The sequence below is a fragment of the Onychostruthus taczanowskii genome, unplaced genomic scaffold (assembly GCF_017590055.1).
Source record: "Onychostruthus taczanowskii isolate IOZ18803 unplaced genomic scaffold, ASM1759005v1 scaffold2, whole genome shotgun sequence".
Classification (NCBI taxonomy): domain Eukaryota; kingdom Metazoa; phylum Chordata; class Aves; order Passeriformes; family Passeridae; genus Onychostruthus; species Onychostruthus taczanowskii.
This window is the reverse complement of record NW_024499239.1, coordinates 18,044,949-18,072,434: the sequence shown is the minus strand read 5'-3', so window position 1 is coordinate 18,072,434 and position 27,486 is coordinate 18,044,949. Positions and strand designations below refer to the sequence as shown.

The following is a 27,486-nucleotide window of genomic DNA, read 5'->3' as shown; positions in this document are numbered from 1 at the left end:
TTTTTGGACCTTTTTTTTTCCTTTTTTTTTTTTTTTTTCTTTTTTTTTTTTTTTTTTCCCTTTTGTGTTTTCCCTTTCTTTGCACCTGATGAAGCAGGTATGAATTTTTATAATTACAGTCAGTTCATCTTAGCTGTCTCCTGGAGGGAGAGAACACATCCAACTTTAGGACCAGTCTGAATTCAGCCACTGAAATGGTGCCTGTGAGGGTAGAGGATTCAGTAACCAGTACAGAAGAGGTGACATTATAACCTTCACCAGATCAGCTGTGTAGAGAAGAATGAATAGGCATCATATCTCATGGCGCTAATTACCTCTAATGTTGTTATTGAAATGACAGCATGTCATGATTAATGAGCCTGAATAGTAAGCATTTCAGACATAAGAAGTAGTAACACAGAATCTTCTGCTTTTCTGTCTGTGGTTCCCCAATTTTCATACCAGAGCCTCTCAGGAACAGACTGTGAAACAGTCCCATGTTGATTTTCTCCTGTTTACAACACAACCTCACACAGGCTCATTAAAAGCTGCAAAATAGCTGCTGTAGGAGATTAAAGGTAATCTGTTGTAGGTGCTGTCTTTATCACAAAATACTTTTGTAGTGCTATTAGTTGTAAATTACCAAAAGCTGTACAATTATATGTGATTGTCTTCCACCTGCAAATGCAGTTCACATTTAATTTTCCTTGGCGTACCTTGTCTTCTGCCTCAGTCTTATTTCGAGTGAACAAATGCTTTCATGCTAAGAGGCAGACTGGCCATATGGTGCTCTTTAGCTGTTTGAAATAAAGTGAATTTTGCACATTTTCCGCCTCCTGCAATGAGTTGCTCCTCAGAGTGTAGAGGTGTTTCATGTTTGCTTGTTGGAGTCAGGATTTTTCCAACATCTTAACACAGAAATAGCCTTATTGAAACAGGTATTTTAAATTTTACCAGTGCTTCCAGAACCCACTTCTTCCTTCTTTCCAGAAGTGTGTTTCTTTAAGAGCTTCATTCCATAGTATGACTTGAATTTTCTATAACAGTACTTCTCAGTGGCAATAATCCTTAGCAGAGCTGAAATAAATCTTTAAATTTAATTGCTTGTCTTCTAACATTTTTGCCTGTCTTGTTTCTTAATCTCCTAAGCATTCGTGCATTGGAGATTATCAATGATCCTATAATCTTTTTTTCTCCTCTCTTTCCTGTTTCTAGTTGTTCTGACTTACTCCTAATAAGGATCCTCCATTCCTTTCTATTTCTGTGGCAAATCCTTCCTTCTCTCTTTTCTCCTGTCATGTCCATGCTCTTGTTGTGGTTCTTTCATGCCACTCTCCCAGGGACCTGAAGTGAGAGCTCTTGCAGGGGTTGATGACACACATGGGGCACTTCAGCAGCAGAGAGAAAATAGAGTAGGTGCTTATGCATCATCAGTGGCTTCCATTTGGTTTGGTTCCTGTAGGTGCCTGGAAGCCTAAGCATCTGCTCCAAAAGCAAGAAAAAACATCTTCAGGCAAATTAGAGGAGCAATTTAAAGAAGGTAACCAGTGGTCACTGATCACAGGGATAGCACTTTGTAGAGGAGTTCTTTCTAGGAGCAGTCAAACCACACCTGTTGCTTGATTCTCATCTGCTGATTTCAAGGAAAAGAAATCCGAATTCCTTCAACCCCTTTGCAATTGAGCTGAAGTCTGATTGCCAGTCAAAAATAAGGAAGAAAAAACATGGCTTTAATATTAATGAGAAATGGGGTTTTGAGACTTTTTTCTTGTTTCATTTTGATTTTGCTTTTTAAAGCATGTATCTAGCCTTTGTGATTGCACATGAAATGTTGAAAGGCATCGTGACTGCATCATGCCAGTTCAGAAACCAGGAGAAAGAAAATCTGACCAAAATATAACACATTTTTAATACTTGATGATTTTAACTCCCAGAAGTTGGGGTATAACTCATGATATACAAGCATATGATATTGGAAATTATTTTCTTGGGAAGATAACTAAGCCTATTTTTATACATGCATTAATACATACATTTTTATACATTGCTTGCAGCTTCTAGTACAATAAATAGTTAGGAATTTTGTCCCTTAATTTCTAAAGCTGTCATCTGGTTCTGTGCTGAATTCGTATGAATTCAGTGCACAATGAGACCATAGCTACATGTATTGAACCCTATGAAAACCATGAACTCTGGTGTGATTTCTGAAGTCTATCACAATTCATATTTTTAGAACTCACTTTTCATGAGGACTCCTTTATTATTTTATATTGGCTGGTGTCCAGATACAGTGTGGACATTTCCCTAAAAAGAGAACGGTTCAGCCTGAATCATAATTCTGTCAGTTAAAGGACTATTAATTTAGTGCCATTATTTAAACCTCATAAATCATCATGAATATACTATAGATCACCATATGATTATAGATCCTATAAAGATTTAGAGAATTCTACTTTAATATGAGTTACAGAGGAAGGCAATTTGGAAGGTGAGAGGTCAGTAAGCAACTTTGTGCTCAGAATAATTTAATTTAGAGGGTATAATTGCTCAATAAGACTTAAGGGCTTAATGGAATAAATAAATAAAATCACATGAGTGCATGTTGCTAGAGATTGGTGATTAGTGTATGACCATCACTGCTAACTGTAAGCAGAGCTGTGGACTCCCAAGTTCACTGGTAGCTCCATCTGCCGTCATGTGGGAAGGCAGAAGCTGGCATTCTTCAGAGAATGGGGTTGCTGTGAAAGAAAGGAAAATAGAGACCAAAACTGCATGGAGAGAATTACTTTGCAGTGAGGAAGCTCGCAAAAGAAGCATCCTTGTGGCACAAAGGTACAAATGTAAGAATTTTCGGAACTCTGGTTATGAAGTTATGATCCAGTTTTGTGTTGTATGCATTATCATGGGGATAATCAGAGTTTGATTGCGCTTCTGGTCCTGTATGAGTTTCTGCCTTCTGGCTTTCTGCCGCTGTCTCCAAGCAACAGCTTGACATACCAAACATTAAAATCTCTCTGGGAGTGTGAGATCAAACTGAGTGTAGTTTCATTTGCAGATCACTCAGAATACCTTCAAAAAAGAAGTTTGCACATATAATTAAGTTTTATTTGTAATCAAGGCTATGAATTTTGCTGTTAAGATGCACATCGAGCCATCTTGCACCATTAATGCTGATGTTTCTGATTTCAGGTGGATGTTGAACATGACCCTCAAACAGCATACATTACACTTGTGATTAATAACACCAACACATTGCTCTCAACAAACATCACAGATCTTATCCTCATGGACAACATCACTGGTCTACATGTTCAAAAAAACAGTGGGAATAAGACCACAAATGGCATACAGATTTACAGGAAAAGTTTCTTGCAAGGTAACAAAATTTGCAGTAAAGTATCCCTCATAACACATGTCAGAGTGCATCTATTAAAATCACAGTATTTGTCTGTTTATTTATTTAATAATAGCAGTGTAAGTTATTTGATTATCAGTTAATACAGGTGAAAAAGTCTGGGAAAGGTTTTAGGCTGCAGTTTCCAATTCTGTCAGCTCACTGTTAACTGTTTTGACTCCCACCTTTGAACTGCTTCTGTTTTTCGAGGGCTTATGAGAACTGGCCTGAGAAAAACAATTTAATATGCTTCCAGTTGTCCAGGCACATAACTGAATCTCCTTTACTTTGTAAAAGTTACCATCAAAAATTAAAGAGACTCTTTCACAATTGTATTTGTTAATTTTGAGTATTTTTTAAAATTTCTGCAAAAGGCATTTTAATCATATTTTGAGGCTTCTTTAGCCAAGTGTAGCAGCTCAACTTGCTGAGGGATTGAGGTGCCTTGGAACTCCAAAAGGCCATACAAACAGGGAAAATGATTCACCAGAAATAAGGCAGCTCTTTTCAGTATGTGTTCTCTCCAAACTGAACAAATTATGAAGTCAAAGCAAGTAATAGAGAAATAAACCTTTTCCAGTTGTGAAGTCAGTGTGTTCCTTTTCTAATTGGTAGCAGTTCAATCAGTGCATGTGCATTAAATTTTATCTTTCTTGATTTCTTCATCTCCTTTTTCCTAATCACAAACATGTTGAAATTAGCAGCTTGCTTTTGGGTGTCACAACATTTCTCCAGGAGCTTCAGAAGTGTTCACTGATTCCTGTTTATGATGGAAGTATCTCTGGTTATGATAGATTTATGGTGAAAGATTTCCACATAGAAAAGGGAAATAAATATACCTGGGGCTGCTCTCTGATTGCAGTTGGATAGCCAAACTCCATTTCTGTTAGCAGCATTGTGAGCAGTGGTTGTGGGCTGGCCTTTTTGGAAATGTCAAGGAATTGCTGGCTTTCCGTAGGGATTTCCTGGAAACAATTATCCATGAAAAATAATAGAAAAATGGCTTTCGTATCTGATCTAGTAAGCCAAGTTGGAGCTGCTACATCATTTATTTATAATTACTGAATCTGGAGTCGAAGCTAGCTATTCCAGACAAATCAGTGTGAAAAATACTGCAGTGGAAGAAAATCCAGCAGACCAGATTTCTGTATAGAAAGGCAGGCAGTCCATTTTATAACGAAAATATTTTAAAATAATCTCATGTGACTTTTGGTATCAAAAAGCAATGCTTTTGGGTAGGTCGGGCCATCATTTAATGCAGTTTCCAGATCCTGGGCTGAATTTGCTTGAATTCTTAGAGGCAGCAGATATGAAGGATGTTGCTGAGCTCAGGTGGCCTTGAACTGTCTACTCTGGATGTGTGACATCTGCAATGTCAGAAGGGAGGATTTCCAGTGCTGTCCCAAGCCTTCCCCAGGGATCTTTGAGAAATTTTCATGGAAGAAAGCAAATCTCTCCATATCTTTGTTTAATAGGTGGAGAACACTTTGCAATCAACTACTCTGCACTTCTTGATGCTGAAGAAATGTGGCATGGCAGGGTCTTGACACTGCCTGCAAAGCTGACTTTCAGGAGTGCATCACAGGTATTTTATTCGCAGTTTTATTCTGCTCTTGACAAGTTTTGTAAAAAAAACTCAGTCTCCAAGGTGGTTTTTGCCTGTCTAAACAGTGAGACCATCACGTAATGAAATGAAACTCTTAGGCTCTCTGATTGTTTACCATGAATTTTTAAATGCATGAATTATTCTTCATAGCTTAAGAAGTCCTAGACCTCCTTAAGTAAAGTATTTTTCTGTGTTGTCTTGTAGTCTTTCTTTATACTTTTCATATTTCTCGCCAGTTTATTGTTTTGTCCTGGAAATAAGTGTCCCACATACTTACATGTATATTCCTGAAGTCTCAGAGAGATTGAAAGTTTTGCCACATTTTTATAATAAAATAATTTACTTTAACTGAAAAACATGTTGCAGCAAAGGAATTGTCATTGCTCATAACAAAGACACCTTTTAGTACAAGAGTTTTCTGTGTCTGAAAGAGTTCTCAGAGAAGCTGAGAAATCTCCATCCGTGCTGATTTTGAGAACTCTGTTGCATCAGGCTCTGAAACAACTGGTCTAATGCTGGAGTTAGCCTGGCTTTGAGTAGGAGACAGGACAAGTGGTTTATGCCAAAGTAAAATTTTTCACTTCTTAAATATGGCTTGATGGTTTTTCTGTGGTTTTCATAATTATATGTAATTATAACTTGCAGATGTATTTCACTTTCAATTGTCTTTCTCCTTGGTTTTGGAGGAAAAGGTGTTCCATGTGTATGGGGAGTGGTACTAGAATGGTGGAGAGGAAAACTTAGAAAAACAGGGCATGGTAAAAGTCGAGATTTATGTATTTACTGACTGTGGCTCCTATTCTGTGCCTCCTCAGATTTTATAGCAAAGAAAAATGTAATATTTTGTGCACTGGGATATGGGGAGTGTATCCCACAGAGCAGCTGCTTCCATGTCTTTTAGTGTTACCCCTAAGTACACTGCGTTTTCCTTTCAGATTTATTTCAGCTTTAAGCTTAATGAGAAGTATTTCTAGAGACTCTAGGTTGTTTGCCAGTGGATTTTGCTTTTTTTAAATACAGGTAATTTTTTGTATGTCTCTCAGAATAGAACACATCTCGTATCATTGACAGCATCACTTACCATAACGGAAGAAGAAAAGACCAAGGTACATTCTGTGATTTGGTATTACATTGACTCTCCTGCTTATACTTCTGGACAATCTAAAGTAAATCCTAGGAGCTAAGGATGTACTTGTGTACCTGTGTCTCATCACTCAGCTATTGGCTAGTAATCATACACAGGTTCTGCCTTCACACATTTTAAGAGGAAGAAAACAGGACTAAACATAAGGGGTCTCTTTTTTTGTCTTAAAAAGGCAATATTTAGTATGGAAAATCTAAAAATGCCATTATGCTCCTTGCCATGTTCTTTCATTTGAGGAAACATCCAGGCATAGGAAACCGTGATGAGGATTATGTTCACCTGCTGCTGTGCCTAACTGCCATGAGAAAGCTTTTTGTTTTTCCAAAAGGGTAAAAGTATCCTCCACCCATTGGGGAAAGCTTTCTGTATGATGCTGATACTCAAGCCTGACAAATAAAACTCTTGAAAGAGTGGCATAGTTTATGCTTCCTTTCATTTTTAACTAGTCATTCTTCCAATATGACTTTCTGTTCTTGGCTTCTGAAGTAATTCTGAAAAGTCGTTTTTAACAGGCCAAATAAACCTTCAAAATTGCATTGATTGCAGCACTATTATTCTTGTAGATAGTTTTTTTATTAAAAAACTCTCTACTTCATCCATCAGTTTCATTGCTAGAGTAATCCCTTCACCAAATTTGTTTCTCTGCCCCAGCCTCTCATTAATTTGACAGGCTGCTGCTGCAAGGGATTGTTTTTAAAGAAGCTGTAGCTTAGTTGGCAAGAGTACTGGGATTATTTGTCTTCAGGCAGAAGCAAAGAGTTTGTTTCATCACAGAACATTTTTGCCATGGCTGTGCATGTGGATAGTGCTTGCCTGAATAGATCCTGAGCACTAGACCACTCATTCCTTCCATGGACCTGTCCCGTGAGTTTCTCTCTGCCTTTAGCATAAGTAGTCTGTTTGGTGATTGGGCACAGGGGCCTCTTGTTCCAGTATTCTCTTCTGCTGGGATCTCTGCCTTCTCAGCTTTTATTATTGTAATAGATAACATGTCCAGACGTGGCTTTCTTGTAATTGAAGACCAAGTGCCCATTCTGTTAAAATGAATGCCATGATTAAACATGACATGAGCTAAAACTATACATAAGCTAGAGAACTCATAGACCCTGGATAAAGATCTAGTCATATTTAAAAAGATTGGACATTTGTATAGCTAAGAATTACAAATGGACTTGCCATAAATCTGTTTTTTGGAAACTCTTTGAGGTGTAAACCATGAAGTAACTGACTGGGTTAGAAAAATAACCTCATAAATGTTTTTTTTAAATTTGGTGTGAATTGATTTGCAGCAGATACTGATGTCTTAAGCCAAGACTGTAAGCTGCATTGGTCTCAGCTGACCATGAAAATTTCTGCAATCTGTTATTACACGTAAAACCTTTTTACTGTGCTTACTATTTTTTCCAATTTGAACTTGATAGTTAGACCTCAAAAAGTTCTTGTGAACTGTTCCGTAGGTAGGTAAAATTAGCTCAGCTGCATTTGAACTGAGGTTTTGTAACTAAAATGTGTGGTAAAGATGTGTGGAAAATACCATAAATTTTTTGAAAAATAAAGCTTAGAAATTATTTAACACATCATGTTTCACATGCATAATATTTGACTTTGGGCTCTGGCCAAGTACAAGGTGTTTTGCAATTAAACCAGTTTGTGCAAGGAAATTAGGATTAGCTGGATAAGGTGTGATATATTTTATTTCACTCATATTGTCAGCTGTCATAAATGCTCTCCATCTCAGATTTATTTATTAAAAATAGCTATTTAAGCCTGTTCATGGATATGTTAAAGTCAATGCACATATATGACTAAGTGGATAGTATTTGGGAATGACAAATGAAGAATTAATTACATAGTAATGACAGTGTCATGCTGCATTGGTCCCATCAGCTTTCACATGATTTGCTTGAACACTCAGATACTATGCTGTTCTTTAAAGTTTTACAAAGCCTTTCTCTTCTGTGCCACTGGAAGAAAGTGCTTGTTTTCCTGGAACAAGGTAATTTTGTGGGTTATGAAAAAAATATGAGTATTTCTCATCTGAGTATCTGTGCCAGATGTCATCCCACAGTGCTTCAGGGCCTGTCAGTACTTTGTGCCTGTGCCCTTGGCTGGGCGAGTTTGATGCTGCATGGGACACTGGTGAAAAGGGAAGTTTTCCCATCTGAGCCTGTTGCATGGGAGAGATGATAGCAATTCGTTTACACTGATTTCTGTGAGGCTTGCTTCCCTCACCATCATGCAAAGCGGTGGGAGCGTATCAGTTCTTGAAAGAAGCTTGGGCCTGTAATGCCTCTTCCCACTGCTGGGATGGCTTTAGAGGTTGGCTTAAGGAATGGCTTTTGAGACCTGCTGATGTGTCCGTGGTTTGAAGGTCGTTCTGCAGGGCCAACACTGGTCTTGACTTGAGCCAGGGCTCTGGCACCTCCCCTGCACCATCTGCTGTGGTGCTTTCAGATGGCATTAAGCATCTGCAGTGTTCTGCTTGGACTGACAGGTCCCCCCCAAAGACATGGACTGTCTTTCCAGAGCCCATTTTCTTTAAGTATAAAAGCACAGACAAAACTGCCTGCCCTGATGCAGGGTGACTGTCCCACCATGTGTCTCAGCTCTTACTTAGAAAGTACAGAGTCACAGTACAGCATAGCCACTGCTTTTTCTTCACCAAAAGAAAAGCAGCTTCTTAAGCAACTTCTTTCCAGCTTCACTGAATCCATAGCCTCACCAGATGCTTGCTTTTCCCAGAAGGCGAGAGAGATCCTTAAATTTCAGAGTGCATGGGAATTAGATAAATGCAAGTGGGTTCAGACAAAATGATGAAGTGGATTCAAAGCAGCTTGTTTTTTCCCTAAGTATTATCTACAGCATCTCCTGTTCCCTGAAAGTGGAAGGATCTCAGTCAGAGTCCTGATGTGACAGAGGTGTCCAATTTCAAGAAACAATTTTCAAATTGTGGGCCATGTTTGAATATCGTTTCCTATGCAGAATTACCATTGACTCTGTGGAATGCTGTCAGGTTTCTGTTCCAAGAAAAAACCAAAACCAGCTTGCAAGCAGCATGTTAATTATTTACAGTTCTTAGGCCCAGCAGAATGATCAGTGGTGAAACATTATACTAATAGCTGTGCTATGTTTTTCATTGAAAGATCTCATAGAACTAAACAAACACAGAATTAACTTTTGCTACATAGAGCATGAAGTAAAAATTAATTTTTAATGCAATTCAATTTAAAGATTCAGAGCTAAAGTGAAAGGTCTAAAAAGTTGTTTGTGGCTCATGGTTCTGCCAGCCTTTTCTGACTCAGGCTAATGCAGAAGCTGCAAGGCTGCACACAGATTGGGTGGGTGTCAGTTGCATGTTTATTCTGAACTCATATTGGTTCTTTCTCCCTGCGCTTTTTACTCAGTTTCATTGAATCAAGAAATGGCCATTAATTAAAGTAGCCAACATCTGACTGACTTTCCAGAGTCTATGAGCAATATCAAATGCCAGAAATTTCAATGAGACTTCTTAGGAGAGTGGCAACTTTGGAAAATAGGCTATTAAGTACAGGGCACCCAAAAGTCAAAGCAAAAAAATACAGTCTGTGGGGTTCTCTTGCTTGAATTACACAGGACAAGGTGAACATACCAAATTTAATTTGGACAAAGGTGAACATAGCAAACTGTGCTGACTTGGAAACCTATTGAAAATACACACTTGTTTGAAAATATTCATCAAGATGTAGTAATGACATAGAGCTGAGAAATCCTGAAGTTATGTGAAGCCATTTAAAAATAATTTACAGTTTGCTTACAGTTACAGTCTTTGAATTACAGACTGATCTGACCTTTTTATATATTAAAAATAACATTTTAATTAAATGATCTTTTCATTTTAGATTTTATACAGCCATGCCATCAGTGCTTCAGCATTCTTCATTGCTTTTTTTGTTTCCCTTGTGTTGACATGTGCTGTCTTTTTCATCATTTACCGAACCCAAATATTAAAATGGAGTTTCTGTAGTAAAAACCAGGTGAGTTGTACTCTCTGTCAGGTTAGGTTATTTAATTTTTTTCGCTGATCATATGTGATGATATAACTTGCTAAGATTGTCTGAAGAGTTTTTGAAGATGAATAAGAAGCCACCAGGTGATGGATTTGGCTCACAGGTAATGTAATCTCTATATCCTCTAAACTTCAGTGCAGTCAGGTTTAGAGGTGAGTGTAAGAATGATACCCTGATAAAAAAAACCTGCTGTTAGTAGCTGGATGTTGGCTCTAGATCAGAGGGGGATTACCCTTTGCCTGTTCATTTCTTTCCATATTCCTCTCTTCCTCCCCTCCATCCCTCAGAATTAGAAGCACGATGTTTCTGGGTTATAAGAAGGTGCCAGAGTAAACAACTTATTTTGAACACTGCAACTTTGGTGCAATTTGTTTTTCTGATCATAGGCATAGGGATTTGAATTTTGGTCTTCGTTTCTTCAATGTGCAATAATATCTTCAGTGATTAAGCAAAACTGATAGGATTGAGGATGAAGTATTTTCATTGTTCTGTCCCAGTTTGAAGTATTTCAGTATATATTGCCCAGAGAAAAAATACAGAATCTGATAGATACTAATCAAGTTGGTGCAATTCCAGCCATTCCTACTATTAATTATTTTTGTGTTTATGTAAACTATAACAACTTCATTTGGAGAGAGCTAGAGACCTTAGTGAGAATATTACAGTGATTGGAGCAGTCCCAAGAGAGGTGTGCTGAGAGCTTTGAACCCCTTGTCTGCAAAAAGGGTGGATCTCATCACTCTGGACTGACCAGAGTAGCTCACAAATCGCTTACAGCCTTTCTGCTGTTGAAAATTACACCATCAGTAACTTTCATTTACTTTAGGTCTGAAAAATAAATCTCTTTAAATGGAAAGGATGCAACTTGTTTCCTTTTACAAAAGAAATAGTGACAATGAATTAGTAAAAAAGGTCCAGTTTGGTCTAGCATCAGATATTTATAATGGGGTTTTTACACAATATTATTAGCCCTCAGTCTGAAGTCTCTGCAAACTGAATCACTTCCATCATGGATAGGATTCGTTTTTCCATGTTGTTCACCTAATAATACTGTAATGTTGCCATATGTAATTTGTATGCCACAGCAATTTTTTTTTAAAATTACCTAGAAAATTTAAAGTGGAAGAAAACTTCCTAGATGACTTTCACAAGTGTTCTGTGTTCTCCATTTCTTAATCTGTATTCCAGATCAGTTACATACTAAAAAAGATGAGTCTGAAATAAAAGTAGTATCTTTGATTTCAGATACATACCTGAATTGCACAACCTCTTTCTACTCTTTCCAGCTTTACAGTTTGATGATAAGTAGAAACCTGCTCACCCAGGGTTAAACTGCATTAAAATTAGATCAGACACTCATTATACATTTTTGTAATAACCTAAAAATTGCTACTTTTTCTCTTTTTTTTTTTTTTTTTTTGTTTGTTTGTTTTTTTTGTTTTTGTTAGGAGGTACAGCCTGATCTCAGCCAAAGTCACAAACTGGAGCATTCTCAATTTAATTCAGGTGATCTCTTTAGTGAAGATATAATTATGAATGACCAAATCATTGATATTCTGTCCTTTGAAGAACCTGGGAACATGCATCAGGCTTTAGAAGAGTAAGAATTCACTGCTATTACATCACATTTATTATTTTTATCATCAACCAAACCTTTGAATATGTTTTCAGTATTTCCTCATATAGTGTTTGTTTACATGTATTACTGCACTGCCTTAGGTTTTTGAACTGTTTTAGACAATCATCTATGGGAACTGAAAGCCATCATATTTCATATTGATTCACTTGTAGAAGTCGCAACACCATCTAGGCCTTAGACATGCACACTCCTCTGGAGTGTGTTTTTCAATCCAAATAAACACCTTGCTTTGTCTCTATGTGGTTCACTGTGTGAAGGGAAACTTCTTGGTGTGCAAGAAAATACTGAAGCAGTCTTCTACTATTGCTTAACAAAAGGGTGGCTTTTGTCCTAGAAAGGAGAGCCCCTGCTGAGTGCCACTATTACTGTTCAGCAGTGTATTTTGAAAACAGCTGGATCAGAGTCTAAGGTGTGACAGTTTGTAGTGCTGCCAGAAAGACACCGTGTACCTGTGATTGCTGGGACCACTGGCTAGAGCAGAGAAACACTCCTGGTATGTTGAAAGGCTTTTTGACAGAAACATGCCACTGTTAAAGGTCATCTGTTCTTTGGCTGAATTTTATAAAAAGTTTATGTGAGGATGAGCAGATGTTGCTTATGCAGTCTTACCATTATCTCCTGGTACGTGAGGTTGAAGGCAGTATTATGCAACTATAAAATTTGTAGAAGCTGAAAAGTTACAGGACCATGGATGAAATTTTCTTTCTTGAAGGATGACTAACAGCATTATTATTTTCTGCCTTTCCCTGATAATTGGGAACTTACCTCTGTAAATTGCACATTGGTCCTTGCTTTTATAACTGTATAGAAACTCAGGGTTTGAGAAGGCTTATCCTGAAGATAATTTCATGAATATTAAGAAGAACAGGATCAAACTTTTTTTTTTAACTCACTTTAGCATTAATTTATTTCAGGGATAGTTAGGTTCTAGCTAGGTTGAAAAAAATGCTGGACTATTTTCAGATACATTATGGATTTGAAAGGTAAATATTTTTGCAGACCTTTCTAAATGTTTCTTTTTATAACAGGTTTATTTCTAAACCTATAAAACAGGATTTGTATCCTTATTTGAGTATGTCTCCAGGGGCTGAAGTTTTTTAATGTTTTTATGAAGTTAGTGCATATGTCTCTTGCTTCCTTTTCTTTCCTCAGTTTTTATTTTGTTAACCTCTAAAGAGGTAGAGCATTGCAGTGAATAACTAGATGCCCATTAGTCAACACTCACTAACCTGCTTCACCTTCTAGGCTATCTTTTCCTTTTCCAGGGTGAGGATAGTAGATAGACCACAAAGATATACAGAGTTACAGTGATTCCTGCCATGAAAGATGATTGAAAAGGTGATGATAGGTATTTTCAGCCAACCAACATCATCTTGCTTGTATGCTAGCTTGGTAATTCCTTCTGGGTGTTTTGGTGCAGGTATGTTTCTTTTTTGTCTATGTGACACACATACAAGCTTGCCAGCATAACTGATATCATCCTTTTCATTGCACTCTCATGGTTGGAATCATTCTGGTCTGTCAGATACAAATGAGAAAAATACTCTGGAAAGTAAGAGCCACATGTTATTTTCTTCTTTGCAACATAAAGCTGATATTTCTTTTAAGAAGTGACAGTGCCAAATTGTTCAGGAGATACATCAGGAGCATGTGTTTGATATTTATGGACAGGGACAGCTTTGGAGTGTAGGCAGTTTGCAGTGTCAGGAGGATTGGCTAGAGAACAAAACATAATTTTAATGTTTCATAAGGAAGCTTCTTGGTTACTCATTTTGTGAATTTTGTCTTAATAAGTTATATCCTTGATGTACATTATGCAGCAAAATAGCTTGACTTTTATTCTCATTGGGTTCCTTGCTGTGTGTATTACTGAATATTGGCTTCTGGGCAGTGAACACTAATGAGGGGAAGTTTTTTGATTTGGATATTTGACTGGCACACTAGAAGATCATGTTCCAAAATGTTGCGGGTCTCTTTTTCTATATGTCTACAGGAGAATACGAAGAAAGCTAAGCAATTTGGGTTTGTGTCCAGTGTGATGGAGGTTAACCATTCTCATAGTCTCAAAAGATACAGATATGTTAAAGAGAACTTAATTTCTTTAAATGGCTTTCCACTACTACACCTTTTTTTTTTTAACCTTCATTTTGTACAGCTCTGCTTCCTTGAGTTTGTCAAAGCTCTAGCTGAATTTGAACCAGATTGCTGGTACACAATACATACTGCCAATTATTTTAGTAAATGTAATATGTACATTGCAGCTGATTGTTTCCTGTGGTAGAGGAAACTCAGGCCAATGTACTAAAGAACAGGATCAAACTGTCTCAAAAAAGCCGTGATAAAAAAATAAAAATTATTTACCATGATCTTAGAAGTTCACTTTTTCTTTTAAAATCTAAATTTCTTGCTGCACGTGCCAGTTTGATTTGCTATGGAGCAAATGTTTTAATTTTTTTAAGCCCTGAATTTAAACTGGAGGTAAGAATTACAGAATCATAGATTCTTAATGGATTGGAGGTGACCTTAGAGATCCTCTAGTCCCAACCCTCCCACCATAAGCAAGGACACCTCCCACCAGACCGTGTTGCTCAAGGCCTTATCCAGCCTAGCTGTGAATACCACCAGGGATGGGCTATAAATGATCATGTTGTCATAGCACCTAGACTTGACTATTCCTACACAGAAAATAGTGAGAAATGGTTACATGGTTAGAACAAAAAAAAAAAAAAAAAAAGAGGAGCTAAATTTCTGTTTTTCATAACTTGGAAAGAATGTAATTAAAAGTCGAGAATTTTTGAAGGGAGAGCATATTCAGTACTCTCTTTTTGTGAAATGTGTACAATGCAGGAGTATGACTAAATAGTAATCACGTTATAAGATGCAGTGAATGCTCATGCTATGAACTACGAACCCTGCATTTGTGGTTCTGTGTTATGAATGCTGCTAGAAACTTCACAAGTGTGTAAACTATACTCTTTTTTATCAGAGATCAACTGCTTAATATATGATAGGAACCTGTAAGACTGGGGAGCTGAAGAAAACAAGTAATTTAAAATTGATAAATACATATCTTTCTTCCTCTTGAAAATGCCACTTTTCTTTGATGTTGGCTAACTGTGAAGTGTTTAGAATTATAAGGGTCATTTCTGCTGTCTACCTGGAATAATTTATCTCATCCAGAAGAGAGTCTTCTTTTGAGAGTTGTGCTGTGCCTGATGCTTTATTCCATATAATTTTTAATGAAGATTGATATCTCCTACCATTTCTGTCATCTGAATACTCATGCTGCATGGATAGATCAGAAGAATCTGAGGAGATCATGGCAGAGTTGGAAGCTCCTCAAGCATTAATGCATAATGCATATAGCAATAATACTTATTTATTATTTTGTTAGTGTCCAGGCTGAAGTTGGTGTTTTTGAAGTCAGTGGTGATGTCTTCACCAGAAGCAGAATTGGGATCTTTCATACACTCTTTTTGCATAGTTGCTTTTCTGAGCAAAAGAGTGAAATAACCATTTTCTGAACTGTGTTGCAACAGCAGTATTGCAGGTAGATGTATTTTTAAAGTTGATTTTCTGAAGATCACTGATTTGTCATATTTCTTATTTTCTGGAAGCAATGCAGAGGTTCTCAGTGTCTTAAATGCTGCATTTTAAAATGTTTTCTAAACATATAATTGTAAGAATTGAAATACTCTCTTTATATTGCTGTGGAGAATTAAAGGAATCTGGTAGGTGAAACTGCTGCCAGATATAATGCTTAGAATTTCTATCAAGTTTTCATGAATCTTTGTTTTCTGAAGAGCTTCTGGTCTCTCAGCTCAATTTTTCATCTTTTTCCATTTTTTATTTATATATTATTTCTTGGCTGTATATCAGGAATCCTGGTTTTGGTTTTGTCAGCATTCTGACTTCTGGAAAGCTAAACTTAACCTGTGACTCACCCATGTAAAAGCACCCTTAGATAGTCCTCATGTACCTTTCTTAGCAATTTCGTTTACTGATGATTGTATTCTCTGTGGGCTGCTGCATGAGCTGTGCTGAGTTCACGCTTGGCTGTGTAAGTGCCACAGGGCTGATGGATGAACTTGCCCAGTTCAGAGCTGGCTGCAGGCCAGTGCAGTTAGTGGTGTATCACAGAATGTCTCCAGACCTGTGCTAACACAGCCTGGCAGCAGGCAGGGACCAGGGAAATGCAACACATCTCACACTGGCATGCTAGAAGAATTTGGGCTTGGGCAGTCAGTAGCTGTGGGTGGGTGTTCAGACCTCATTCCATTGCCTCTGCTTCTGCTTTAGTACAGTTGAAATCTCCTGCAGAGGTTTGTGCCTTATCATGCTGCAGCTGTGTAAATCCCAGCCCTGAAGTGTTTACAGCCTCTGTTGAGACTGGACCTAGCAGAAGAGCATGGAATGCAAAGGAAGGAAAAAAGGAGGGAGGTGTTGAAGGGAGGAAGGCGGTATGGGGCTGCACAGAGGGGTCACATTGACATTCTTTAAAGAACCACCAGCAAAACACAACAACAAACTAAACAGACAAAAAGCCAAAAGATAGCCCAGCTTACTGATACTGTATTACTAATCCCTCAGTAAATGGATAATTTGTGAAACAAAGCACATCAACAGCTTTTGAAGACCTCTAATGCCCATTATGCTCAAATTGGCTTTCTTTGTTTCCTGTGACTAAAGCCAGCACTGCAGGAACTGGTTTTTTTCTGATTCTTCTTGTCTGACTCTTTCTCCATCTTCACTCCTCTGGAGTGTGACAAGGCAACATGGACCATAATGTCTGGATGTTGTCCTCCCATTTCTTTCCTCACTGCAGCTGTCCCATCGTCACTGTGCCCGTGGGTACAGGACGTGCTGCTCTGGCTGTGACAGTGGGTGCCACTGGGCTGGGGTGCTTGTCTGGGTGGTTTGTCTGTCATTCCTTCTTTCCATTCTCCTCGCCATCAGGACTTGGTGCAGCTGCTGTGTCTTGGGGCTCTGAGTCGCTGCTGAAGTGGAAACAGTGGAGACAAAGTGTCCACAAATGGCTTTAAGTTAGTTAATTACATGCTTTTCAGGAGCCTTGTGTATTTGAAGCAGTGCTTGTACAGAAACAGCTACCACAGAGCTCCAGTCTCCTCTGGATACTTTTGTAATACTTGTGCTACTAATTAACTTCCATTGGCAGAGGAGAGATGAGCCTTCTGAGATTGACAGGCTTTTCTGTTTTGATGAGAAAATGTCGTTGAAGGGGAATTTGTTTAATGCTTCTCTCTCCCTTTTAGACTTCAGAAAGTTGTGTCACAGTAATTTCTTATCTTTAAATTCAGAAAAAAAGTTTTAAAAATGTGTTTGAAAGCCATTAGTTATTTTTATGACTGTTAAATTCAGCAGCTCTAGGTTCTCCTGTGCAGAAATTCTCTCTGTGGGCCTGTAATTTGAATAATAGCTCTTAAAGACACAATTACTTGGTCATTAATAAGTGGTTTCCATTTTTTGTAGTGTGTTGTGTTCTGGTCTGTCTTTTTTTGAATTAACTATGTTTGGTTTCCTGACCTCAGCTGCTTTCCTGTATTCTTTCATTAGGTCTGTGGAGGACATCAGTTGCTCAGGCACTCGTTCTGCTTCTCTGTGTTTGGCATCTGGGATTCTCCCCTTCCAGATCTCTCTAACAGATTTTTAAAACCTCTTTCTCTTCAAGTGAGTGAAAAAGCTTTACGCTTGCTGTTTGAAGTTTCGTTTTCTATGTGTCTGTTCAGCTTTGCTTCCCCCACCCTTTTGTGCCGACTGCCTTCTGTACTGTTCTCATCCTTTCTCTGCGTGCTTTGTCCAACAAAAGCTTTCAACTTTTTCTTCAATGGGTTGCCATCAGCTACCTGTACTTCATTAGCTTTCATGTTTCTATGATGCTGATTATGCTCAGGAAGTGAGGCAAGACCTTTTAAACATCAGTTATTGTAACAAGCAGAGTGCAGAGCATTTAAAGAAAATTATTAAATGCACCATGGCTTGAGGAGAGTGTCAGGCTAGAAATTTTTTTTCCTGTGTGACGTGAAACATTTAATCTGGTTGATTGTAAACACTGTTCTTCTGAGGGACTTGAATGAAACCAAATGAAAGCATTCATTTTATTATATGTATAGGATTCCTGATTTACTGACTGTTCGTGTGAAGCAGCATGCTAGGGGTGCCCTCAACCTCTCTCTTTTGAGTAAAGAGCTTGAAGCAAGGTTTCTGATGTGTGTAATGAGCTTGTCTCATTTCTGCTGGCTGCTATCTGAAGATCATGGACCAGAAGCAGAGCACATCAGATGGAAGGGAGCTTTCAAGTTTTTACAGCCACAACCTTTCTTCAGCTGCCACTGCCAAAAGGTGATTTGTGGGTGCTGTCTTCAAAGATGTGACCTGGGAGAGCTATGACTTGTAATTATGTAATTTTCTCTCTGCTGTTACCCTTGGTTTGGTGGAACAGTTCATAAACTTCTCTTCCATTGCTTTCTTCACCAATGTGCTGTCAGGAAGATAAGAATGTGAGTTGCATGTTAAATACACCTGAGGTCCCAGGAGCCTCATTATTCACTTGCTGACACAGCAGCATCAGGTGATTATTACCATTGCTCCTCCTGCATTTTGCATCATGTGGACTTACTGGGGTACTGTAGTTCTCCTTGAGGGTGAAAAGGAGCATGGGAATCTTGCTGGAAATTGAATCAGGTTGAGTCTGTAATGACTTGCAGCAAGTAGGAAGAAGTGCTGTGGGAAGACGAAGGGAAAGATAACAGGAAATGTTCTGATGGTGTTTCATTTTGGTTTTCATTCTTGGGATCACTGATGAAGAAGAGTGGAAAAGTAACAGGGAGGTGGGTGAGGAATAGCTTTAATCTTCTTTAAGGCATGCTTTAAAAAAACCCTGTATTTGTGATAAAGAATAAATTATGTGTTATGAACTATGTAACAGTGTGGTAGAGCTGTGAAGTGTTACTTTTCAAGGAGAGAGATGAGGAATTCAGTCTTTCACATCTCAGTAAGAAAGGGTTAGTAGGTGCTGTGGCAACCATCTATCATTGCATGCTTGAAGAACAGAAAAATAATGACTAAGGAACTTGTTGTTCCGGCAAACAAAGAAAGTTGTAACTCATAAAATTCTGAGGATGAGGCATTCTTTGGTGAAATTACCTAGTGCAACAATTGATTAAAATATTAGTTCTTTGTTAGGGGATGCTTGAAAGCCAGGATGTTTCTCACAGAAGACAGATATGCTTCAATTAAATAAGAGCCGCTGAACTTAAAGCAGGAAGTAAAACAGAAAAATAAATTTGGTGCCTTGGATCTTACCTGCTAGTAATGAATTAGTGAGTCTGTAAAAGAAAGCCTCCTACCACTGCCTCACAGCCATTAGAGAAATATTGTAGCAAAACGCTCCCATTCTCTGATTCCTTGTTTTTGTCTAAGTACATTTACACAACTCTTTTTTTCAAGTTGTCAAAAACAGCTTGATAATAGCTAGCTGTGTCATCAAAAGTCCTGAGACTGTAAGCAAAATGACTTAAGAGAAAACAGACATCTGTATCTGCTGTGTTGCTTCGGCATCCTGTTACCTTGATCCTGCTATCGCCTGCCCCTCTGTCCTGGAACAAGAAGGACTCTCCCCAGGGATCAGTGCCCTGAATGTGTAGGTGGAATGTTACCAAGAAAGCTGTGTACCTCCAGCTGCAGTGTTCATCTGTAGACAGGACAGAGAAACTGGATGCCTGTGTTGTCTTGGGGATATTGTAGCAAATATTAGCTCCTACAGGATCTTCAGATTACTGTGAGAAATGTTTCAGGCTCATGGTACTTCAATTGAAGGAATTTCTATATATAAGGAAGAGGGGTTCCTGTATATAAGGAAGAGGGGGTAAAATGGAGAAGGTTTAGCAGCTGTAGCCAACCAGCCAGCCCTGCAGCAGATTGCTGTGATGAGGACAGCCATCACCAGTGTGTTTCTGTGGTGTCGGGAAATTGCAACAGAAAATCAGTCTGTGGTGGATGATTACATATCAAAGCTCGTCTCCCACATACTTCAGGTATTTGAGTCATTGTAAGAAAACAATTCCATCCCATCAATTTCAAGAGGGGAGAATACATCTCTTGTGCTGTCAGGGAGGCAATGATGATATGTCAGTAGTTTACTTTTAATTAAACTTTACTTGCTTCCATAAGGAAAGGAAAGTTTGACAAAAAAAGCAAAGTGTTTCTAGATTTGCATATCTTCATTTATACAATTCTGAATGCAATATCGTTCCATTCTCTTGCAATTTTTCTTACCAAGATCTTTCCTTACCAAGATCTTTGCTATGGATTTGAAATTTATTCTGAGATTTTTCTGTAGAAAAATTAGACCAATAATTTAACGTAAGCAAAAAAAATGAATGGGTTTAAGCTCCTTAAAGTATGTTTTTTAGGTCCTAAAGAAATTTATGTATATGTGGCCCACACACAAAGAAGTATACAGTGTTGTATATTCATGTAATTTGACATTCAGGAGCAAAATCCACTGAATTTTCGAGTGCAGAATTGAGTTCAGGTGTAGAATTTAGAGTAATTACATTGTATATGAAATTAAAATAATTATAATTCCAATTTAACTCTACAGATAAATGAGGATGTATTTATATGCAACATGACATATTGCATTTTCTAAAAGCTCTTGTATTTCCATCTGGTTTTAATCTCTTTTCTAGAACTCTATTAATGTTCATAAGAGACAGATACCAGCTATTTTATTTGTATTAGCATAAAATTGAAACTGTCCCCTCTTCCCTGCTGAGAAGGGAATACACCAGCCAAGAATATGAAACAGTGGTGTATCAATCTAGATGGGTCAGTGAGTTTAGAACTATTTCACAAAGTCAGTAAAATGTGTAGTCTATTTAGGTGCCCATTTGATCTGCTTCCCAACAGAGATAGCGGGTTGAGGGTTTTTTTGGGGGGAGGGATGTGTCAGATATTTTTACTGGCTTTTATCTGAGGGAGTGTTTTGAGTATTACTAAAGAAGGGATTTTTCTTTTTCTGTGTGACATGAAAATGGAGGTGTGGACATACTTCATTAAAGTTGCTGTAGTAGAAGTTGACTCACCCTGTTGTTTAATGAATGATTACTATCATGATTAACAAACTCATATACTGTGATATTCCTGCACATCTCTGACTGCCATTTCATTAGCCGGTATTGAGTGAATCTAGATGCAATGCAGAGATTGAATGCTCTAGATACAAGGATCTTGTTTTCTGACAGAAATTTCCCGTAATCTGCGATTTGTAACAGTGCTGATTACCTTTGCACAGTTTGGAGGTTGCCAGCCTGACACGGGCAGATGCTGGTCTGGAGGCCAGTCGAACACAGATCTGTAAAGAAGTGATTGCTATGATGATGAAGAACATGGTCTTAAATCACAGCCTCGTTCCTCATGTGGAGAAGAAGATAAATTCAGTTTTCAAAAAGCGATTTCTCGCAATGGAGGAAGAGATTCAAGAGGAGTATGAAAGGAAGATGGTGGCTTTAACAGCTGAGTGTAATCTGGAAACCAGGAAGACAATGGAGGCTCAATGCCAAAAAGCACGAGCTACAAATGAAGAGGCTGAGGAATTAATGAAGAAAATTCATGAAAAGGTAAATCTGCTTTTAAGCCAAGATATTTTGCATCATATGTAGTTTTATGGAGATGGTTTCTCTTTTAGACTAGAACAGCTTAGTTTTCCTTCTAGAAGACTAAAGATCTACAATTAAATGTGTTCAGAAATGTAGATGTCATAATCAGGGTAGCTGTTATGAAGAAATTTTGTTTAATTCACCAGAAAATGAATTTTTCTGGAGACAGTCTGTGACATCTGAAGACAAAGGGTTGTCATTACCCTGTTTGTTTTGGGCTTTTTAAATAATCACTTATACTATTGCAAAGTGTTGTATTTTTATTTACTGTATTTTACTGCAGCACTTTCTGAGATTTCAGACGCTGTATGAAGTATTTTGCACATTCAGAGCAGAACAAACTCCCTGCATCATAAACCTTACATCCTTACATCCTTACATTGGAAGGTAAAAAGCTTCCAATAGTTATGTTCTGTTTTTGAATAAAATTAGAATATAAGCACAACCAAGGGCTGATTTCCCTCTGAAATGAGTGAAGGCAGGCAGAACAATCTGTATTTTAGACAGAGCGAGGAGTGGACTTCTCTTGGAAATAGCCTCTTTGTAATAAATAAATAACTGAAGTCAGAGTATGATTCCTTACAATGCTCCAGTCTTCCATGTATTTTTTTGAGTATATTGAATGCTTACAATAAAACTGATTACCCCCCTTTTTCTTTATTATTATTTTTAACGATTTTCTGTGGCTGAATTGGAAGGATTCTGATAAGTTTTGAATATTTCATCTCTGTAAGCTTAAAATGCCAAAATGTCCCTAGCTGATGTTTCATATTTGTTAAGAGGGTGACTCGGTGGGAACAAATAGTGCAATTTGTTACTTACTAGTGGGGCTTTGCTTCTGGACCACAAGTGGTATTTGCATATCACATACCCATAATTGTTTAGGTCTTTTATGACAATTCATGATTAAATTTTTTTAATATGCTTTCAGCAAAGTGGCTTTGCTTTGTAAGAAATGTATTGGTGTTGGGTCAGTCTGATCTGTATTGAAAATCCTGAATAGTAGGAGTCAAGCAAACAATTAAGGCCAGTCCAGTACCTGTCCTGATCCATTTACCATATCCTGTCATTGCTGTTGCTGTTGACTTTTCTGTCTGTAGAAGGACTTGGTTTTATACCTGCCACTGCACGTGGTGCAGAAGGGCATTCTGGAATGTGAGGGCTGGCTCACAGCCACTCTCCTGGGCAGCAGGTGTACTGACACCCAAGGGATGGCAGTGGAAAACAACTAGAGCAATAACCTCCCCTTCTCAGCCAAGACATAGAATTTCTGTTCCTTTTTGATTAATTATTTGCTGCCTGCAGTGTATCTCTTGGGAAAGAGAAGTGAAGTGCAGAGGGCAGCTCTCCTCAAGATAATTGGTATGAAATTTAGAACAAGACTGACATTGTGACTGTTAGGTAGCTCTGCTGGCATAAGAAGCATTCTTTGCTCTATGGGACATGTATGTTTTGATTCTATAATGACTTTATGCCATCTGAGATTAAAACTATGAATATGTAAGTCTTACTAGAGAACTAAGAGGAAATATTTCTGGCAAAGAAGCTTTTAAAGCAATAGCCATTTAATTCTACTCCATGGTTGTAAATGTAAATCTAAAACAATGCTCTTGGATTAGTTTGTAGAAACTGATGGTTAAAGTAGGTCACCAATAATAAAAAACTTCTCAAGATTTTTAATAGCATAGGGTTTTTTTTTTTCTAATTTTTGTTGTTTTTAAAATATGCTTATTATTCTTTACCTGGTATGCATTATATGAGTCTGAATCTGTTTAATTTTAATAGGATTTCAGGATTGATGAAACCTAAAAAATTAATATATAGTCTTTGTGTTGAATTTCATGGCATTTTATATCATTTATGTTATATAAGACTTGTGAATTTTAAAAGGACTTTATTAGTCCTTTATAACTGCCTTGGAAGTGTTATCTGGATTAGAAACTGGCAGCTGTACAACCCTGCCATCCAAACAGGTGACAACTATACAAAGTGTACACTTATTCAATATTAGCCTTCACATAAACTAAAGTATTTATAAAATTTATAGGAGCTAGTAGCAATGATACTTTAAAATATCTTGAATTCTGAAAATCACTTCTGATGCATTTATTTCTTTCTTTCTTTTCTGCAGCCTGCTATAGAATACAGAAGTCTTCTGGACAAACTTCACAGGCTGGAGCAGGACTGCCTGAAGAGGTTCCTTTTTGTAAAGCAGGAGGAATATTTTGCAAAGGCTTATAGAGAGCTGGCTGTTACCCAAAGAAAAGAGCTCCATACTATCTTTTTTGCACAAATAACAAATGCCACTTCAAAAGGAGAACTGAAGGTGGAAGCAGCTAAAACATTAGTGGAAGGTTACTCTAAAGTACAGGTAATAGAATGACATCTCCATTCCTAGCCTAAAGACAGAATACAAACCTGCAGTAACTTTCAAGAAATGTTTCAGGATTAATGTTATCACTTTCATAATGAGCTTTTGTAGAAAGTATTTTAAAAAATTATAATGCATTCATTATGCACATCTAGACATCTACACAACTGTATATTGAGGTATATGCATATGTTCAAAACCCCCTCGGCATCAAGTGCACTTACATACTTCAGAAGATGTACTGAGCTCCTCAATCCAAATATGTAGATTATTGAAATTGTGGTGTGTCTGAAATACTATGATTATGTACTTAGAGGGGTTCAGTATTTCCAGGTTATGTGATTGAGGGGTGCTGATATACTGTATGTTCGGGACTTAAGTTTTGCTTTCAGTTACATTGTTAACCTCTTGCAACAGAATAGCTTGAGTTGTTTCCTCATGGTTTGCTTTTTTTGTTTGGTTGGTTTTTCCTCCATTTGTGTTGAAAGTCAGTGCTCTGAATTACAAAAGTTCTGGCTGCTTCTTGAGGAAGAGTATGATTGTTGTGGTCCTGGAGGTTGGGGGTGGGGGTTAAAAGCAACACTGGAAGGTAGGTGTCAGAGCATGTAAGGCCCACTCCTAAAACCTGATGCACAACCTTGTATACAGGAGCTACACATGGGCCACTGTCAGAGGGAGATGCAGCAAGCACTTTGTGCAGAAGATAGTTAGGCAGCCAGGTCAAAGAGGTAGATAAGTGAAAAAAGGTTTGACTATGTTTTGGCTGCTCAGACATGGGTCATGTAACTAGCAGACCTTGTCTTGGCTATTTATACTAGCAGAATATCTGCTACAGAGCACTGTGTGCCTAACTCTGGTGTCTGCCCAGACCCACCTGTGGGTGTCTAAACCCTTCCTGTTTGCCACTCTTGGAAGGGGACATGGGTCATGTAACTAGCAGACCTTGTCTTGGCTATTTATACTAGCAGAATATCTGCTACAGAGCACTGTGTGCCTAACTCTGGTGTCTGCCCAGACCCACCTGTGGGTGTCTAAACCCTTCCACTCTTGGAAGGGAGAACTTCTAAGCCAGCCTATGTGCATTGGCTTTCCCTATGCTATACTCAGCATACATGGAAGAGTTAGTTTTGAAGCCAACTTACAGACACCTTTGAAAATGTGACCGTTTATGTAATCATACTGTACATTGTAAAGAACAGTTCTGCTAGCACTGGTAGGGTTGTATGTGTATGTAATTGTGATCAAATGACCTGTTAACTCAGGGCACTCAGGACATGCACTAACTGTTCAGGAAAGTACACACAGCATTGAGGTTATCAGGCCAAGAGCTCTGAACATCATTTATTTTGTTTTGTTGAAATAACCATAATCATTTGATGTGATCATGAGAGTTAAGTTGATACAAGCTTATTATTTTACACTTGTAGGAATTTTTAAACTTTGCCCTATTAACAAACAAATCTGCTCTGACACTCACAGATGTTAGCTGAAATTAGCGTTACATCTAATTAAATGTTCACATTTCTTCACATTCTTTCCTGTAGGTTGACATTGAAGAGCTAATGGATTTTTTGCAAGCTTGCAAGAGATATCACCTGAGTAAAAGATTTTCTTACAGAGAATATCTTATAAGTAAAGTACAGTCAAGGGATTCTCGTGTCTCTGCTCTTATAAATGCCGCGGCAGCCCAGATATTGAGTCTCATTAACAAGACAGAAAGGTAAAGCACTCAACTCTTTCCTTGTCAGCCATTTGACTACATTATCTTGCAGACAACAGACTCTTCAAATGTGTTTTTCTGTGTTACCTAGCAGGAGAGTTACATAAAAATATTATCTTGCAGTTGATTCTAAGAAAATATTTTGTGACTGATTGACTTCGTTAGTTAAATCCCAGCAGGTGCTAAGGTGAGGTTTTGTTGTCTGTGTCCACTTTGTACAGCCCAGAATGAATTGCTGGAAACATATGTAGTACCTGGTTGTAATTCTGAGTTCAGTGGGAACCAGACTGATGTAAGATTCTCAATGTCTTTATACATCTATTATTTGTGTAAATATCAGTCATGTGAAAACTCATGCCTGAGTCCATTGCCACATGTACTAGTGAAGACCATTTGTCTACATGCTTTATGCACAAATATCTGGATTTAACAGGAAAGAAATATTTTGATTCACTTGTGATTGAATGTGTTTGAGGAGCTGGACATATAGTTTCTCTTTTTGAGCTGGAAATCATGAATATTTTCTAAAGAAAATAGATTAAGTTTATAAATAATTTAACTGGAGGATTTTGACTAGTAGGAATACACCTGTTGCAGGGAATTAAAAGGTTGATATCAGGGAAGTAAAAAGTAGTCCTGGAAATGGATTGTTGTGGTACACACATTTAATTTATTTGGGGTATCATACCAGACCCAGGCTGACTGAGTCCTCTGTGATAGGATACTCAGAATCAAGGTAGAGAGGTAGAAATGGTGACTCAGCAGACACACAGAGACATAGTTATTTAGAATTGTGTGGCTGTGAGGAGCAGTGAGGGGGACATTGTGCTGCCACCCAGGGAACTGTGCTAGTTTGGAGAGATTAGTGAAGAGTCTGCCAGGGCAGCAAAATATGTTAATGTACAGGAAAACAACCTAGCACTGCTGCTGTTGGTCCTGTGCATGCAGCTTTATTTGTATATTTCAGATGTCTGTGTTGATGTCAATCACTGACAATATGTGAAATGTGCATTAAGAAAACTAGATGAACACTGATCTTTATGGTGTGTTTTTTCTTCCATAATGTTAATTTAAAAGTAATTTAATATTAGGAAGCAGGAAGTCTGTTAAAAGCTATCAAAGATTGCATCTGTTGATGTGACAAAATAATTTATCAGGGTGTTTATCAGAGTGTTTCCTTGCTTTTCTTTTTGATTGTCCTGTGTTCTGCCTCATTGGACTCATACTCTAAGTTTAGCTTGAATCACCCTGAGTTTATCCCCCAGATTCATTGGTTGGAGAGAGCTTCTTGCAGTAGTCTTGCACTGTTTTGCTAAGGTCTGCAGCTGTGTGCCTCAAAGACAAAGATGTCCTGGAATAGGGAATATAATTCAGACATTTCTTTCACAGAGTTCCCTTCCATCAGTTCCTGCCTCTCTTTAGAATTGTATTATAAGGTCTGAGATGTTTTCGGAAATGATGTGGTTATGTGAAAAGCCTTTGTGAGAACCTCACTGTGTGACCATTGCAGTGAACAAATGCAACTTCTTGAGCTAGAAAAATCAGTTTCAGCCACTGTTTAATGCCTATTATTGCATCTAACAGTCACGAAACAAATCATCTATTAAACATAAAGGAAAGGCACAGTGTTAGTTAATCGGAGACCTCACGGTTCTCATCCCCAAAAATGTATCTCAACCCCCCAGACTTCCAAAAGTAGCAAGTGTTATTACCAAGATGAAAAATTAATCTTTCTAGCACTCTTCTGTTAAACTTTCAGAGTATGCATTGTTTGGTTGTCTGTGGACAAAGGACGTGTGCCAATAGTTAGAGATAATCATTTATAGAGAAGCAATCCCATTTGGCTTTCTGGGCCTAGAACTAGTTATTTTCCTGTAACTTCCCACACCTACTACCACAGTAGTTCC

The 27,486-nt window shown here is 37.9% G+C and overlaps 1 protein-coding gene across 1 annotated transcript in view; it reads left to right on the top strand.

Annotated features, from left to right (window-relative positions):
• The window catches only part of EVC2 (EvC ciliary complex subunit 2), a 61,495-nt gene that overhangs the window by 12,013 nt on the left and 21,996 nt on the right, over nt 1-27,486 (top strand). The window contains exons 5-12 of the mRNA XM_041403045.1: nt 3,169-3,355; nt 4,849-4,958; nt 6,023-6,085; nt 10,002-10,136; nt 11,618-11,769; nt 21,125-21,449; nt 23,620-23,859; nt 25,404-25,579. Of these exons, the coding sequence (XP_041258979.1) occupies nt 3,169-3,355; nt 4,849-4,958; nt 6,023-6,085; nt 10,002-10,136; nt 11,618-11,769; nt 21,125-21,449; nt 23,620-23,859; nt 25,404-25,579 (1,388 nt within the window). The remainder of the gene's footprint in view (nt 1-3,168; nt 3,356-4,848; nt 4,959-6,022; nt 6,086-10,001; nt 10,137-11,617; nt 11,770-21,124; nt 21,450-23,619; nt 23,860-25,403; nt 25,580-27,486) is intronic.